At 37.1% G+C, this 16,873-nt stretch overlaps 3 protein-coding genes across 7 annotated transcripts in view; 1 reads left to right on the top strand and 2 right to left on the bottom strand.

The window, feature by feature from the left end:
* LOC103147560 (ADP-ribosyl cyclase/cyclic ADP-ribose hydrolase 1-like) overlaps positions 1-4,824 on the bottom strand; it is a 12,028-nt gene extending 7,204 nt beyond the window's left edge. Inside the window, exons 1-3 of the mRNA XM_007565961.2 lie at positions 4,525-4,824; positions 2,678-2,804; positions 2,455-2,590 (exon numbers count right to left, since the gene is read on the bottom strand). Coding sequence (XP_007566023.1) covers positions 2,455-2,590; positions 2,678-2,804; positions 4,525-4,709 — 448 coding nt within the window. The 5' untranslated portion in view covers positions 4,710-4,824. The remainder of the gene's footprint in view (positions 1-2,454; positions 2,591-2,677; positions 2,805-4,524) is intronic.
* Positions 4,825-6,828: 2,004 nt separating this feature from the next.
* LOC103147559 (ADP-ribosyl cyclase/cyclic ADP-ribose hydrolase 1-like) lies at positions 6,829-13,119 on the bottom strand. 3 transcript variants are annotated; one of them, XM_016678523.1, is made up of 10 exons: positions 12,978-13,119; positions 12,511-12,583; positions 12,271-12,394; positions 10,747-10,873; positions 10,533-10,668; positions 9,979-10,037; positions 9,828-9,901; positions 9,663-9,755; positions 7,852-7,938; positions 6,829-7,510 (listed from the first exon to the last, which is right to left on the bottom strand). In XM_016678523.1, the coding sequence occupies exons 2-10, from the start codon at positions 12,551-12,553 to the stop codon at positions 7,411-7,413; spliced, it is 843 nt and encodes a 280-aa protein (XP_016534009.1). In that variant the 5' UTR covers positions 12,554-12,583; positions 12,978-13,119; the 3' UTR covers positions 6,829-7,410. The 3 variants fall into 3 exon arrangements, with proteins under 3 accessions (XP_016534009.1, XP_007566021.1, XP_007566022.1); XM_007565959.2 differs by having other exon boundaries at positions 6,832-7,510; positions 9,979-10,061; XM_007565960.2 differs by having other exon boundaries at positions 6,832-7,510; positions 9,979-10,061; positions 12,981-13,119.
* A 1,069-nt stretch (positions 13,120-14,188) lies between these two features.
* Positions 14,189-16,873, top strand: part of impa2 (inositol monophosphatase 2) — an 11,123-nt gene continuing 8,438 nt past the window's right edge. Inside the window, exons 1-3 of one of the 3 annotated variants that reach the window (XM_007565958.2) lie at positions 14,189-14,297; positions 14,589-14,688; positions 16,048-16,181. In XM_007565958.2, the coding sequence (XP_007566020.1) occupies positions 14,626-14,688; positions 16,048-16,181 (197 nt within the window). In that variant the 5' untranslated portion in view covers positions 14,189-14,297; positions 14,589-14,625. Of the gene's footprint in view, positions 14,318-14,588; positions 14,689-16,047; positions 16,182-16,873 lie in introns of all 3 variants that reach the window. The other 2 variants (XM_016678521.1, XM_016678522.1) reach the window with 2 other exon arrangements.

The following is a 16,873-nucleotide window of genomic DNA, read 5'->3' as shown; positions in this document are numbered from 1 at the left end:
GGTCAACTGACTATGATGGTATTGGCATGATAATAATTAAGAAGGTGATTGTGGAAATTATTCGGCTGCTAACCTATATCTATAACCTGTCAATTCAAACAGGAATATTTCCACAAAAAATGACAATGGCAAAAGTCATCCCACTACATAAATCTGGGAATAGACATGATTTCACAAATTACAGGCCTGTTTCATTACTTCCACAATTTTCCAAAATTTTGGAAAAAATATTTGTTGTTAGATTAGAAAGAGTATTATTATTAAACATCAACTACTCAAAGAAAGTCAGTATGGATTTAGGTAACAAAGATCCACAGTTCTTTAATTAATAGAAGAGATGACCAGTGCATTAGATAAAAAGAAACATGTTGTTGAGGTCATTATTGACTTTAAAAGAGCATTTGATACGATTGATCATGAAATACTCATCAAGAAACCTGAGTGTGATGGTCTAAGAGGAGTAGATTTGCACTGGATGAAAAGTTACCACAGCAACAGGCAACAATTTGTGCAGTTGGGTGATTTCCAGTCCTCATGCTTGGACATTGTTTGTGGTGTTCCTCATGGCTCAGTATTGGGACCAAAATTGTTTATTTTATACATAAATGATATATGTAAGACCTCCAAGATACTTTTGTTTGAAATGAATGTAGATTTACTGAAAGAGTGGTTTCATATCAACAAATTATTAAATTTAGATAAAACAAAGTTTATCTTATTCAGTAATTGTAAAGGGCAAATTGATTTACAAATAAGAATTGATAATGTGACCGTGGAGAGAGTGGCTGAAATCCGGTTTTTGAGAGTATTGATTCAAAATAAGGTCTGTTGGAAACCTCATATAAAATATGTCCAATCTAAAATAGAAAGAAGTATTGCAGTTCTTTTTAAGGCTAGAAAACATCTAAATTCCTCTGCCCTACATGTTCTGTACTGTTATTGCATGGAAGTTTGGGGTAACACTTTCAGAACTTCAATTCTTCAACCATTATGCACGTTACAGAAAAGAGCCATTCGTTTAGTTCATAAAGCTGATTTTTATTGTCATACCCACAATTTATTTATAGATTCTTATTTTCTGAAACTCACTGATTTGGTAGAGTTTCAAACTGCACAGTTCATGTATAAAGTCAGAAACAAAATATTACCAGAAAATATTCAGAAATTGTTTTCTGATAGAGTTAGTGGGATATAACTATAGAGAAAACCTCAACTTCAGAACTTTGAAGGCTCCAACAATGAAAAGAATGTGCATTTCTGTCATTGGCGTGAAGATCTGGAATAAAACTAAATATTCATGGGGAAGGATAGATGAATGAACTTTGTGCTTAAATTTTTGTTAAATAAACGAGAGAGATCAACAAAAAACATGTATTTTTTTATAAATAAAGAATTTTAACCTTATATTAAACATTTGTTTATTTGTAATTAATGCTTTTAAAACAACTTAATGTTTCAATAGTTGAAACTATATTGAAATTCTTGAAATTTTAATAGTTGAAATTTTATTATATATATATATGTATATATATATATATATATATATATATATATATGAATTCAGTTTTAGGAGCAGAGTCCTTTTGTGGGGTCACTTAGACTGAAGATTGTTACAGAGTAATGACCCCCAAACTCCTCAAGGAGAACAACACACATTTGGACATTTAAAGACACACAAAGAGCAGCTGAAGAACTACTGAAAGTAGTAGCACACACAAAAAAGAAAAGGGCATATTCTTCTGCGATTGCAGCTCAAAGTATTTTGGTTTATATTCCTTTCCGCTTTACACATCTAGACATTGAAATTATGAACAATTCTCTACGCAAAAATATGTTCAACTCAGACGGATTGGATAGAAGTTGTCTGCAAACATCAAATCTAATTCCGTACCACAGATTCTCATTTAAACTTAGATTTGGACTTTGACTAGGTCATGCAAACACATAGAGCTATGATCTAAACTTTCCCAGTGCGATTCTGGCTGTGTTTTTAGAGTCTCTGTCCTCCATCCCAGCCCCAAACAGGTCTTTCTTTACAGTTGCCTCATCCTTCATGCATCTCTCTATCAACTGTGACTAGCTTCCCTGTTCCGGTTGAAGAAAAGCATCGCCATAGCAGGATGTCACAACTCAAATCAAATTTTTACTGGTCTAACATAAAAAAGCCCCTATAAAATACGTTTAAGTTTGTCTGTAATGAGGCAAAGTGCTGATAAGAACAAGCAGCGTCTATAGTATAACATGACGTAGGAAGACAAGTCAGTTCCAACCTTTAACTTCTGCTTTCTGGATGTTCCATGTGAAAATGAAAATGAATTAGTATGTAAAACAATAAAAAAAATACAAAAACCTGTCTGACAAAACAAACGAAAAACATGTCAGTACGGCTCTAAATCAAGCACTCACCAAGGTAAAAACAAAACAAAACCGACTCTTGCCCTCCACTATTCTTACCATTGCTGTCCTTCTTTCCACACCAGGTCAAGCTGTTCAGGACCGATCCCAGCAGGGTTTCCTCCACAGCCTGGAAACACTTATTCTTCCTGGCGAAGTCTTGGACCACGTCCTTTGTTTTGCTCCAGAACAACAGCTGTCCCGAAACACAACCAACACAATGCAATCACAACACGTGGCATAATTCTGATCAATTAAGATACATGATTTTTATCAGTTTTACCGTGTTGCAGGGAGGTTCCATGGGAGCTGCAGCGATAAGGGTATCGTAGGCGTTTGGGGGAACTTCACAAGGATCTTTGTTCACATAGGCTTGCTGAAATAATTCCCATATGTGTTGGCAGTTATACCTGAAAGGTAAAAGGTCAGAGTTAGGCTTTTAAATGTTGTGGAGATGAATTTTGTCAACATACATCTTAATGAGAATTGCCGTGTTTCCAAACAAAAATATGAAAAATATTTCATTCTATTGTACAGTGTTCCTATAGTGAACTAGATTACAATCTCCAAATGGTTTCAGTTCAGTTTTTCTCGACTTTATCTAAAAACAACATTAAACTGTAGGATTGTAAATAAAACGAATACTACTTGTGTTCTGATTTCTACGATCTAAAAATTTCCAGGAAAGCTTTTCCTAAAATGTTCAACTGACATGGTAGAAACAGCTGGGATAATGGGTCCGTCCTTCTGGAAACTAGTTTTCAGAAAACGTCGATGCTTTCTTACAATTGACCAGGACACCTTCTCCAACTGTGTCCACTTTCTAGCTTGCAGCAAACTGCAAACTGGACTTCTTTTCTTCTTGTTCTCGCTGCTCCAGGAAGGTGGTTGCGTAGAACTTGACTAATTGGCTCAAATATGTGAGGAGCGGAGAATGACAGCGGCAGGTGAAAGTCATCAACGCCAACGTCACAAATTTCATTCCGCTCTGATAGTGGCCCTTATTTTATAGTGGCCGTTATTTTGTAGTAGACTGACAGGAAAGTGGGTTGTGACAGAGGGGGAAGACGTACGGCAAAGGTCAACGGCCGCACTGATGACCGAGGCCGCTCTACCCAATTCGTCACCGCCGCGCCCTTCAGCGTTGCTTTGAAACCTAATCCTTTAAATCTCGCTACAACTTTCTGGACGAGCTTGTTTTACACAGGTGATTTTTATTATTTTTTTTATATATGCATCAAAACTAGGATGCACTCAACATTTTCTGTGTATTAATGCAAGAACTGAGGGAATCTATTTTGAACATACATTTTGGTACAAACTTAGTGAAAATTTTGTCATTTTGGATTCAAACTTCTTTCCCTACCAAACAACCCGGTGTTTTACTGAAGGTCTTTTTGTCCTTCAGGAAAAATTGGAATCGGAATGTCAGAAAATACAAAATCAATAGCAAACAGGAAAAGCCTGATCAGTGCATCAACTTTATAAGATGTGGATTGGCATAAGGACCTAGACTGATGAAAACAAGTAAAAATAAATCTTGAACTTAAAAATCAGAAATCTTATACACAAAAAAAGTATATTTCATTTTTTGATTTTTGCAATATGTCATTGTTCGTGATGAGATATGTGTTCAATCAGTATTTATCTATCCCTGTTTTGACATGGCATGCTAAGCGGTTTCATCTAATTTTATGACTTTAATACTGCAGTACAAGCTGCAAAAAAACGTCCAATGGAAATCCATATATTCTGATCTTATAAAAATATGATTTTAAACATAATCATGTGATTTATATATAAATGTCATATTGTTGGCATAACAAATGGAATGGTTCAATTTGTGAGCAAATCCATGCATATGAAGATAGATGTACAAAGGAACCTATTTTCTTGAAAGCGAGACGCCGCTCTGCTTCTGCAGAGGAGATGCAAGATGCTTAAATGATGCACAAGCATCATTTAAGCAATTTAAATAACACGATCAATCATTGCTCAACAGCTGGTCTTTTGTTGAATGATCTGAAGTAATATTGCCAACTTTGTTCAGCGTCTAAAGTTGTTGCATGGGTGCATCTGCTGAGCTGAGCGTCTTGAGCTCCACAAACGCTTAAAAATAGCAACACTCACCCTTTGAACTTCTGACATCTCTCCATGAATGTGTCTTTAAACTCTTCTCTCTTCCTCTCCCCACTTAGGGTCACTCCTAACACAACAGCGAGAATAACCAGAAACAGGACCACCGCGGCCGCAGCCAGAATGAAGCCGCGTCTTCTGCGCTTCTTTTCCGAGCCGTGAATCTCCCCGCTCTCCATATCTTTGACCCCGACGGAGCGTCACAAATTAGCGGAGGGTTCGCTTCTCAGCTCGTTTGTTGTCACTTCTACGTGACTTGGCGTCAGGATGCGTATTTATGGGCACGCCGCGCGCGAGCAACCGTGACGTGACATGAGTGAAGATGACTCTTAGGACTGGAGCAGGCGCACTGGGGGGTCCACATGTCACTGGTTTAGTTATAGAATATCTAGAAGTTACTTTATCCATGTACAGATTCATTCACACTGAGTTAAATTTGTGGGAAATAAATTCTAAATTACCAATAGAGGGAAGGAAAAGGTAATGTGAATACATTCAAGATGGAGCTTTCAAATTTGATTTTATTCATAAAAGGGAGAAAAAATGCTCGGCTTGCTCCTGCATGTCGTTTGCAGCAACACGCAGGTCGTCATTTCTCCCTGAAGACTCTCTCCAAGGGACTTTTGAGCAACAGCAGCCTGGCATAGGGGCATGGCAGAATATGTCAGATAAATATGGTCTGGACTTTGACCAGTCTTAAACTTTGTACTTGATGGTACGATTATGAACTGTCAGATTATCTTCCTCAGAATTTTTCAGTTTCATTAATTATGTGAAGTCATCCTGAAGCAGTATGTGAAAGCTAGCCATAACCTTTAGCTAACATTTCCCAAACCTCTGCTAAAATCTTTCAACAACAAAATGGATTTTAGTTTTTGCTGGATGTTGTTTTTCATGATGAGATACGTTTATCAGGAATGATATTTATTGATCGTTTTGTCAAGTTAAGTTGTTTTACTTGAAGCATTTCTGAATATCTTCACAACTGCACTGCAAGATGCATAAATGTTAAACAAAAATCCAAATATTTTACACTTCATAGCAATCGCTTGTTTTTATGTCATGCAATTTAAATGCAAAAGTGACAAAGTAAATAATCCAATACTGGTGTAAATACAAATACATGCAGAAACGGACGTGAGCAGGATTTAATCAGGCCACAAGAGGATAAACACTCAGCTTGGTGATTTAGGTAGAAGGTTGGGTTGCACGTCATTGAAGGAATAAAGCTGGGTGGCAGCGCAGTGCAATTGTATGAGAAAGCAATAGATGAAAGCATCTACAGTATCCTGCGTCATATCCAGAACATATGTGGAATTTCAACTACCAGCCTTTCATACTCCATCAAGAGTCAATAATGCCATGCTGGTTGATGGAGAAGCATTCAAATCCAGAAATTTGAATATTTAATAAAATAAAAAAAATTATTAACAAGAACTTATAAAACTGTCACGAGGACACAAAGAAAGGGCAGGAACAAAAATGAACCAGGTACATGGAGGAAATAAAACGGCAATATAACAGGAGGAACCAGCGAGGAGCGAGTGAAGGAGAAGTAGTTAAATACTGAGAGAGTAAACTGGAAGAATAGACTGGGCTGATTGGCTAGCAGGTTACAGGTGTGATGGGAGAGAGCAGACGGCAGACTGAGGAATGACACAAGAGGGTGAGAGGAACGAGGAAAATGAATCTAAGAGTAATTTAACACAATTAATAATAAACATAATCTAAAATAGCTAAGTGCTGGCTGAAAATAAACAAAAATGAGGAATACAGAATAACAAATAATCAAAAGTATGACAGATAAACATCGGCCGTCGCTCCACTGGGGATGATTGCACGCACATCTGGTATCCTCACAATTGTGGAGTTTTGCGTAAAAAAAAGAGTGACGTCTCCAGATGTTTCAAGCCCAGACTTGTTTAATCTAAAACGTTTGAATCGAACAGAAGGATGTGAACTTCTTAAGCTGTGCTTTGAAAATGACACAATGTGATAAAATATATGACAAAATAAACAGGAATTTCTTAAAAAACAGCAGCTTGTGTAGGAGACAGTCTGATTAAGGATGAAAGGAGAACGGCTGTTTTCTCACATAACTCATCGGAAGCTCAAAATGGAGAATATGTCCACAAGTATAATTGTGGTTGCAAGTTAAATATTGAACTTCTTAGTTGCGGTTTCAATTCAAGCCAGAACTCCAGGTGAACAGTTCAGATGTACATTGTTCACACGCATGCAAGCGTTGTGTTTGCGTAGGTGTGTTGAAGCTCATGACTTTATTTTTATAAAGTGCACATAAGAATGATATACACTGTAGAAATATACAATTATTAAATGAAACCACTTATTAGCAGTGAGGTCTGCAGAACCATTTTGAAATCAGGTTAATGAAATGAGCCATCTGACTCTGATTACCTCCGACATAATGTACCGATTGTTATAAATGTACATCAAATGTTTTGTTTGTTTTAGTTTAGTTTATTTATTTCAAACATATTCACATTCACAATTTAAATACCACAACATTGCCGCACCTAAAACCTGAAACCTCTGTGATGTTCAGCAATTATGTGTGTAAGCTGCAGCTGTGTGCATGTGTTAGCTAAAAAAGACCCACTTCTTCTAGCAAATGCAGAGGTTAAACACCAAACATTGAAACAAAAATCTACAACACTAGCAAAACACATTTAGATAAGTATTTGTTTGAAAAATATGTAGGCAGAAGTTTAAACTTTTTTTAATCCTGCCCCTTTTTCCATCTCTGGGAGGTTTGGAAAGAAAATATCAGCCATTAAATTAGTTTCACTACCAGGCAAGACATATTTTAAGGCTTAAAATACCAACACCAGATTATGACACATGGTTTCAAAATATGATTCACGTGGATGATTGGTCCTTTTGCTGCAGCATGCTGCTTGCCAACATCTGGCAGCTGGGCTGATTTAGGTCCTGGATGCACTGAAGGATCACCAAGGTCCTGTGAAAAATGACATCTTGGTTATTTTGGTTTCTCACAGCTGACAGTTTGGCTCAAAATCCTTTGAAAAACATATTTTCACCATTGTTTCTTTCAACGTAGATCAGTCACAAGGTCAAAATGGTCCCAAGAAAAGACTTTACATGCTGTGTTATTGGTGGATCAGGCATGACCTTTCGAAAAGGTGTCCCTAACCTCACCCTTTAGGAAGCTACAACTTTTTTGCAACACATATGCACTGTACATAAAGTGAATGTTCACAATGAAGGTTTTTTATTCAGTTGCTCCCAATCAATTTTCCAAAATTGCACAATGATGAAAAGTCTTCAGGTGCCACTTACAGGTCACTATTGGTGCAGGTCCAGCGGAAACCTCGTGACCAGAGTATTTGGATGAGCTCTACGATAGATCCTTGACCGCATGATTCTCTGCAGGAAGGTCAATTAACATGAAAGTTTGAAATATTTTAGTAAGTAACAAATTATAAAAAAGAAATGGTGAAAATAAACTTAGCTTAAATTTGCTGTGTTAAGTAACAATAGTTGTGACATTGCATGATGATGTTACTTTTAAGTGCTGCCTTTCTGTCTTAGTGTCCAGTAATAAATGACATGAGGTAGTTTAACTGTGATATTTCTGAATTTAAATAGGAAGAAAATCAGAATTTTAATGATACAAACTAAAACTGAATCAGTTTTATCCATTGCCACCACCTGATTGTAATATCTTGGTGCTGTAGAAGTGGGCTTTTGCTTCGGATTTTAAATCCACTTGGACTGGTTGATTTTATTTTTTTTTTTACATCGCAGCACAATCCCAACAAAACACTGAAACAAAAGCAACAACTCTAGAGTCAATCTGAGCCTCTTTTATTTTATACATTTTTGTTTGACAAAGTGAAACTCTCTTTCTTTCTGACAAGTCTGAACAAAAAGTGACCATGATGTGTGATCTTATCAGGCTGTCACGTCAATCAGATAAACAGACCCTGAAGGAGATGAACTTCATGGAAATCTGCAACTGAAGCGTGGTGTAAAGAAATTCTGCTTTCATTGCCCTTGATTCACCTCTTCTGGCAAATCATTAAAAAAAAAACAAGAAACTAAGAATGAGTCAACTAAACTGTCTCAATTTACTATGTTTGTCTGTTTCCTCTTTACTTCTGCCGGTGACAAGTGAGCACGCAGTGCTACTCCTCACAATTTGTCACATTTCAACCACAAATTACAATGTGTTTGACTTTATTATATGTAAGGTAAGACATAATTGTAAACTAGAAAGAAAAATGGCTTTTTAAAATTTTACAAATAAGAATCAGAAAATGTATTAATTTATTTATTCCCTCTGAGTCTACCAGCTCTGAAGATTGACATTTTCTTTTCATACTAAATAGATGCCATCTACTACCAGAACATTTTTAAGTCTTGTCTCAACCAATTTGACTGGACTTTGACTGAACCATTTTAAAACATAAATATGCTTCGATCCAAACCGTTGCATTATGGCTCTGGTGTCTGGAAGGTTAACCTCTGTCCCATGTTGGAGTCTTTTTCAGCATCTAACAGGTTTTCTGTCAGGACTATCCTGTATTTAACTCCTTCTATGTTCCTGTCAGCTCTCCGGTGTGCTTCGTAGTAATTGTAATAATGCTTGTTGTGAATTTATTCAAAATTTGATCAAATATAGTTTAACAGCGGTCCTGTTTTCGAAAGCGAACCCAAGCCACTCCTCTTTGATTTTTCATTAGATATTTTTTTAAAATAGGTACATTTTGGTTTCTCATTTCTCAGTTACACTTTGTGTTGAGCTAGCCAGTGGTCAAGTGATCACCTGTTGAGCAGATTCATGACCATTAGGACAATAAATCACCTGCTGGGAAAAAGTTTAACTGATTCCTGGTTTTGTGGTGGACGTCCTGTTTGTTGAAGATCACTTTGTGATCCACTGAGCACAGAGAAACTGAATCAACATACATCACTGCTGGAATACATGTACCAATAACTTCTGTTTCATTTCTGCTGGTACACCTTCTGCACTAAATCATCACCTCTTGACGTGGTCAATTGGTGCATATTGCAGCCAAAAAAGGTATTTATCTTATCGATGTGATTGAGGTCATATTTTTAAAGACAACTGTAGTTTTTGTTCTTACATGTGCGGTCCCTCCGGATTTGTCACCACCTTTATGTTGACGTAGTTCACTCTCTGAGGATTCAGGCTGTCCAGTTCAACGCTTCCAAACATGCTACGAAAAAAAAAAAAAGTCAAACAGTTTAGTTTTGAACACGTTTTCAGTAACGTACTCCTGTCATCTTACCTCTTCCTGTTGAATGCGTTAGTAATAGACCCATTCAGCAACACGGTAACGTTCCCACATGCCATCTCTGCAAACTAACAAACGGGAAGCAAATTGGCACGCAAGTTTCTGAAGGAAAAGTTGCTTGTTGGAGAAAAAAATAAAACTTTACGTTTTGTGAGGCTCGCTTCCATAAAGAGTAAACGGGATGGGTTCTGCATGTCGACCACGCTGGACAAGAGTTGAAATCGAAGTCTGTATCAAACAAATTATATTTATGTTACATTCCAACAAAATACACATACAGTAAATCACTTTGGGATATTAGTCTAAATAGGTGTACACCAGCCTCAGTATTTTTACAGCTCAGCAGTAGATTATTGAAGGTGTGCTAGAAGAAATACTTTAACCTGGGCAGGAACCGAAAGAGCTAAATCATCCAGTTTGACCAGATCTAATGCTGAAATTAATGCTGTGAATATTTTGAAATTCTGGAGTGAGACTCAACAAATGAGAAGTTCTGTTTGCAGTTTGTCACGTAGCACCACCCTTTTCTTTTCACGGCCCAAACATGCACATTATTGTATCATTTTATCCTATAAAATCAGAATAAAATGCATTGATGTTCAAGGTTAGGCTGTGATGGAATTGTAACAAAATTATAAGGCACTGTATTAATAATCCTTTGTAAAAACTCTTCTTTATTGCACATGAAGATCAACCAACCAGAGTCTTCCTCCTGGCCACACCAGATCAGGTCGTTGAACAGGAAACCAACCAAAGTGTCTTCTAGTGTCCAGAAGTGACGAAAAACAGCCGCATAGCTGTGCACCAACATCCTGGTTTTACTCCAAAACAGAAACTGAACAGATAAAAGGAAACCTCTGTTTGCCAAGCGATTTAAGAGCTGATTTATTAAAACTCCAGTTTCAACACTCACCCTGTCACATGGCCAGACCTGTGGCATCATGCTAAACATCTCAAAATAATGCTCTTCTGTCACATTACAAGAGGCCTGCTGGACAACAGCCTTCTCAAACTGCCTCCAGATCTCCTCACAGTCGTACCTGAATATGGAACAATTCGTCACAAAAATAACTGCTGATGAAAGACTTACAATTGTTTGGTAATGTGTTAGAAATTGACCAAAAGGGTAATTTTTTTTGAGCAATTTTAGCAACTGTTAAGTTCAATGATTATGGATTGTACCTAAGAAATACCCAAAATTCAGGTTATAAGAAGCTTAGTATATCACATTGCTTGTGGACATTTTTCTGAGTTTTTCCTTCCACCAAACTTTCCATTGCTCTGTGAGTAGCCAGCTTTGCCAGCAATGAGGTTTAGAGCCGTACCCTCCTGGGCTTAAAGTGAGTGTGGGTGACTGATGGCTTGTCAACTGAACAAAGGAATATGTCATATAGGCAGGGCACTGGCTTCTTTATCTTTACGTGTAAGGACATGGATACAAGAAAAATAACAACAGCCTGCTTAAACGTGTCTAAGCAGCAATAATTAAAAACAACTGGAATTGTGACAAACAAGTCACAGTTAAGAGGATGACAAGGGAGGCATAACGTAGCTTTTCCAAGGCTCGTTGTTAGAGAAATGCAGGAAAGTGTGTCATCTTGGGGTCACAGAGTGCGAGAACCAATCACTTATTCTAAACACAAATGGAAGGTGACCTTACACTTTGGGACAATGAACCAAATGACTCCAGCAGTTAGTCTAAGTAAAATCAATAATTATGGTTTTAGAGTGGCTCAGTCAAAGTTTGGACTATAATCTCATTGAGATGCTGTTTGCACTCAAGAACCATTCAGTGATGCTGCGTTTGAGCAATTGTGCAAAAAGAGTCGACTGGAATTCAAGTACAGTAATAAAAATGACTCCTTGATAGTCACGACAGTTTGTCACCATTTTACAAAGTGTGGCAAAAACAGTTGATAAACTCATAGGGAGCTGCTCCTTTTTTACATGTAACCAGGTTGATTTCTTTCTTCTTTTCCATACTAAATAAAATCATTTGTTAAGATTTGCATTTCCACAGATTGTCTTGTGATAAAATGTCTTACAATTTGAGACATTTAAATACAACAATGAAAGCCAACCTCATAATAAAAAGGTCTGCAAACACAAGCTGGTGCATCCCGCTGAAAAACCTCTGACATGTAAATGACTTACTACAAATCCATCAACATTAATCACTGCTTTCTTTTTCAAGCTCTTTCATTCTTCAGCTAAGCTCACAAATGAACCCGTTCAAAACCATTGTTTAAATGTCAAATCTTAAAGCCACCTTTCACGGGCAAGGACCTGTTTAAATAAGTCACAGCTGCTGATGCCAAACTATTTTATTTTTCTCTGGGCTTCGGAACGAAATTAAGTCAGTAAAGATGTCTTACTCTTAACCAAGGCGCAAAATGTGTGTGTAAATACATTCTGCTATTTGTTAATGGTACATTACCGTAAGCCGGGCTGAATCAGTGTGGTGTAAGTGAAGCATCTTCCTATCACAATGTGCTTAATGTTTGGAGTTGTCCCAAACGTGGCTTGTACTGGACAGAGGCAGAGCTGAGGCACAATAATCCCTTTGAGTCAGGCACGAAGGTCAAAGAAAAAAAAAAAAGACATTATCTGTTACATTTAGGAGTGGTTCACTTTGTGAAAAATTGCCACGGGAACATGACATGAGAGAATTACTTACATATGGTGAATATTACGCAGCAAGCCGATTTAACAGGAGGCATAATGGTGGAAAGCTTGGTCGCGCCGTAAATCTTGAAAAGAGACATGTTTTGACTTGTCATTGCGTTGATAAGCCCCCCCGTAAATAGGAGGGCATAACTGATTGTAGCTGCAAAGTACAGCATTTAATTCTGAAGACTCAAAAGATGTCTGTCATTGACTGACATGTAATTATTATTTTTGAACAGCTAACAGTTTTCAACTGGTTTATTTTACTTTTTGCACTCATGCATTAAGTGTAAAAAGTAAGTTTTGTTAGTGCAGCTCTAACAAAACCACCAGCGTGTCAAGCACTCAATACAACGACTTCAAACTAATGTAAGACCAGGATACAGAAATCATTTTTTTAAACTTTTTTTTTTCTTTTTTAAAGTACATGAAGTTTAAAATATTGCGTACAAATGTCTGGAAAAATGTCAAGCTTACCACCTTCCATTTCCTAGTATTAGCCTGCAAAACGCTCCCACAGTTACTATGGGAAGCAGCTGGTTCTTGATTTCCAACTCACTGGTATGTCCAATAGTTCATTCCAACACTTTCCTTAAAGGACTAAGAGTTGTTGAGGTTGTTTTCGCTGGTTAACAAACATGTCTCCTTCTATGACCAAGGCATTCTTGAAAAACTTTTTTTTTTTCACCCCCATTTTCCAAAAGAAGATCCACATGACTCCTATTAGGATGCTGGTAGGAATCTCCCAAACAAAGTGTCTGCTGTACTCTGAAAATTTGCACCATAATTTGGGAGATAATATACACAAAGATTTCAAGAATTTTAGTATGAGCAAAATATCCAATCGATTAAATTTTATTAGTTTTTGTCTGCTGACAAAAACAGTTCTATACAATTAAAGTTCTCTACATCAGTTTCTCTGAGTCTAAAAACTGAAATGTAATCAGTGTTGCTAATTTTGTCTCATTAAAGTCTCATTGAAATACTTGATAACAATGCATACATGGTATATGTCTCTAAAATAAACTGTAGGAAGTTATTTACCACAGAATGTCTGATTTTGTTTCCCTGCTCCCCAGATAGTTGTTTTGAATTAAGATGAAACTGAATAAATGTTTGGTTATGGCGACATTGCATCATATTTAAGAGATTTATCATGTATGATTAAAGTTTGATGTACTGTAAGTATTTCTTATGTTCATGCATATCTTCGAAGTCCATCATAACTTTTAGACGTCCTTTGGTTGCTGTTACCAGTGATGCTGATGCCATCTGCTGGTTTAAATCAGGAGTTTTCTGCATTTGAACACTTTTAGTAAAGGAAAAGAAATAGAAATATGGCAAAACAAATTGGAAAGAAAATTAGAAAGGGAAAACATTGTATAAAATACAAAAAATTGTAATAACAAAGAATTGGCTATGAAGAAAGAAGTAGAAGGGAAGATGTAATAATGAGAAAACAGGAAAACAGAAGAACAACAAATATGAGTTTGCGGGGGGAATTAAGGTGCTGATCATGTTTTGATGAAGTGTATTAAATATGCAACTGAAAGAAAGCGAACAAGAGTAAATATTATAAATGATAGATACAGAATTATTAATTACTTTTACATTAGACAATGCAAGAATACAGTGGGTGGAGACGGTGAGGTTACACTCATGTACACTAGGTGGCGGTATGCATCTCTGAAGTTGTTCTCAATCCACCAAGAAGAAGAAAAGAAGCGGAAGCTCCAGCCTCCCACTCTATGCTCCCACTGCTAAACGTCAATGTTGTGGCTGTCTCTCATCCTCCAGGTAGGTTAAATTAGCTTGAGGTTAAATCAAATCCACAATTGTTTGGGAAATTATCTGACGGTGTTTTGTAACCCTTTGGTACGTGGTATCTACTCTTTCTGTACTAAATCTGTGAAGGTATAAGCTATTTTAGAAAGCTAACTTATGCTATAACTGACATTTCCCTCTTTTTTTATTCAAAACATGTTAACCCATTTAAAATATTTTATCTTACGGTTGCTGTCTTAAAGACTGTTAACTAGACGGACTGGATGTTGCTGTGTTTTAGTAAAGCCTTCCTTTATCTTCCAGGTGTCTTAATCTTAATTCTTCGCTCCTCTCTGTCAACATGAGCGATCCTTGGCAGGAATGTATGGACTTCTGTTTAGATGTCACCAAACGGGCAGGAAAGGTAAACAAACTATTCATGAGGATACTAATTTAGTTCACAAATAACCAGGTTTATTGATGTTACCAGAAAGCCTTCTAACATCGTGCCACTACGGTAAAGTCTAATCAGTGCTCTTTTACTAAGAAAGTGCCTTCAGGACAGCAAAGTCAATATTTTGGAATAGCCATCAGAAACCTGTTATTTTTATTTTACTTTACTTTAGTCACTTTTGCTAATAAAGTATTTAAGAGCAAATCAGAAGACAAATCTGCCTCAAACATACCAGTTCTGTCAGGAGGAATGGGTCAGAACCCCAAGAAATTATTGTGATAAACGTGGTGAAGGAAAACCCAGACATTTAACCTAAGTAATACAGTTTAAAAGGCAGTTCTTCCATATACTAATCTGTGCAAACTTTTCAAATTCGAGAAAATAATAGAAAATTATCTGTTATAATTCTGACATTCAGCTGATAGAAATAATCTGAGCAATATTATGTGACATGAAGCATGAAAAGTTTAGACTAATTTCATTCTAGGGAGGAAAAGAACAGAGTATGTCTCTTTATTACGTGTCTGTACATATCTATTTCATATAAGTAAGGAAAAAAAATGATAATCAAACATTAAATATAAAACCACTGATTGGAAATGCATAATATTAAACCAGCTCATTGTGTTATTGCACATCCAAAAGCAAAGCAAAAACAAAACTGTGGTTCTTGGGAGGAAATAAATAAATATTATCAGCTAGATTTAGTGACGATGCTGTTAATCTTAATGTTGGAGAACTGTTGTAAAGAGTGGCTTCCTGGGATCACTAAGTCTCCATAGCAACCAGTTGTCTGGGAAGCATCCCAGGAAAAAAGGCTATTCTGTCTCATTCTCTCAAATGCAAACATGTGGAGTTTTCTGAAGACTTCTGAAGTTATGTTACTGGAGACTAAGATTTCATTTTTCAGTAACAAACACTCCCCCAGCCGCCAGGCCCTCTGTTTTGCAATGTAGAGGATTTGTGATGCTGTAGTCCTGGTTTTCTTCTAGAAAATTTAGTGAAGTTCGGCAATAAAATTAATTTTATTTAAGGCTTTCTCTTTAAAAGTTGCAGATAGTCTTGCTTTCTGTGTGCAAGTTATTATTTGCGTTTTTTCTGCTCCTAAAGTGTTCATTATGGAATTTGTTTCTCAGTACTAACATGTTGCAAAACGAACATAATGTTGTATTAAAGGAAACCCCAGACGGAATAAATTTGTGAACCTACAGAGCTCAGACACATTGTCGTCTGTGGCCAACCCTTGCCAACAATCTGTCACCATGACGCTCATCACATGGGGCTAATTAGAGCAGCAGATGTGTTCAGTCGTTGCCGTGTTTCTGACAGATGATCCGCGAGGCGCTGCAGAAGGACATCACCATCATGCAGAAGAGCTCTCCGGTTGACCTGGTGACCGAGACGGACCAAAAAGTGGAGCAGCTCATTATATCTTCCTTAAAGGAGAAGTACCCCACGCACAGGTGCGCTGCTGTTATGGAAGATCTGTGATGCATGAGTTTGTTTTTTTTTACCTCAGCTGAAGAACAGCCGCTTCCAGAGGGCTTAAGAGGAATGGAGCGATTAATTATTATGCAAGTTTGCAGGGTTTCAAATCTGCAGTTGCTTTTGCCATTTGAGGCATTTCCCCTCTTGCAGCATTTTGTCTGTGGTAGCTGGATTTGTTCTGTTTTCTGTGATTGCAGTATTTTTATTTTTTTTTTGTTTACAGCGTTTCCCTGTTGCAATAGTTTTTCAGTGCTTGAGTGTTTTGGGTCAGTCATGTGTTTGCAGCTGGTTTTGCCGTTTGCTGCTACCGTTGGCAGCTGCCGATAATGTGTTGCTCAACTCGAGTTGCCTGCTGTTGTGCCATTGGGTGGCTGTTCTAGATGTGCCGTCGTCTTGTAAACCAGATCACTTGCACACACATCGCCGGTCTGCACGTGGAGCAAATTATGACCAAATTTATGTTTTTTGTTTGTACATGCACAACGGATTAAACCTTTGTAGTTAACCATACCTGCACATAATCTAATATGTATGTCGTCTGAATTAGTATCGTGGTCTGGGCTTTTAATATCAAAGAGATGATCGAAATGCTTGAAGATAGTCAAAAGCAAACTTCACATCGTATTCTGCTTTTTCCGATATATGCCTGTTTTTATATATATATATA

Source organism: Poecilia formosa, unplaced genomic scaffold, assembly GCF_000485575.1.
Source record: "Poecilia formosa unplaced genomic scaffold, Poecilia_formosa-5.1.2 Scaffold184, whole genome shotgun sequence".
In the NCBI taxonomy this organism is placed as follows: Eukaryota; Metazoa; Chordata; class Actinopteri; order Cyprinodontiformes; family Poeciliidae; genus Poecilia; species Poecilia formosa.
The sequence above is the reverse complement of the archived record's forward strand: the minus strand, read 5'-3'. Positions and strand labels throughout refer to the sequence as shown.

Coding starts and splice junctions, on each gene's coding strand:
- LOC103147559 (XM_007565959.2), bottom strand. CDS start 12,553: ATGCCTCCTGTTAAATCGGCTTGCTGCGTAATATTCACCATAT. Junction 10,062..10,532: donor TGGCCAGGAGGAAGACTCTG/GTTGGTTGATCT, acceptor TGTTTGATACAG/ACTTCGATTTCAACTCTTGT. Junction 9,756..9,827: donor AACGCATTCAACAGGAAGAG/GTAAGATGACAG, acceptor TTTTTTTCGTAG/CATGTTTGGAAGCGTTGAAC.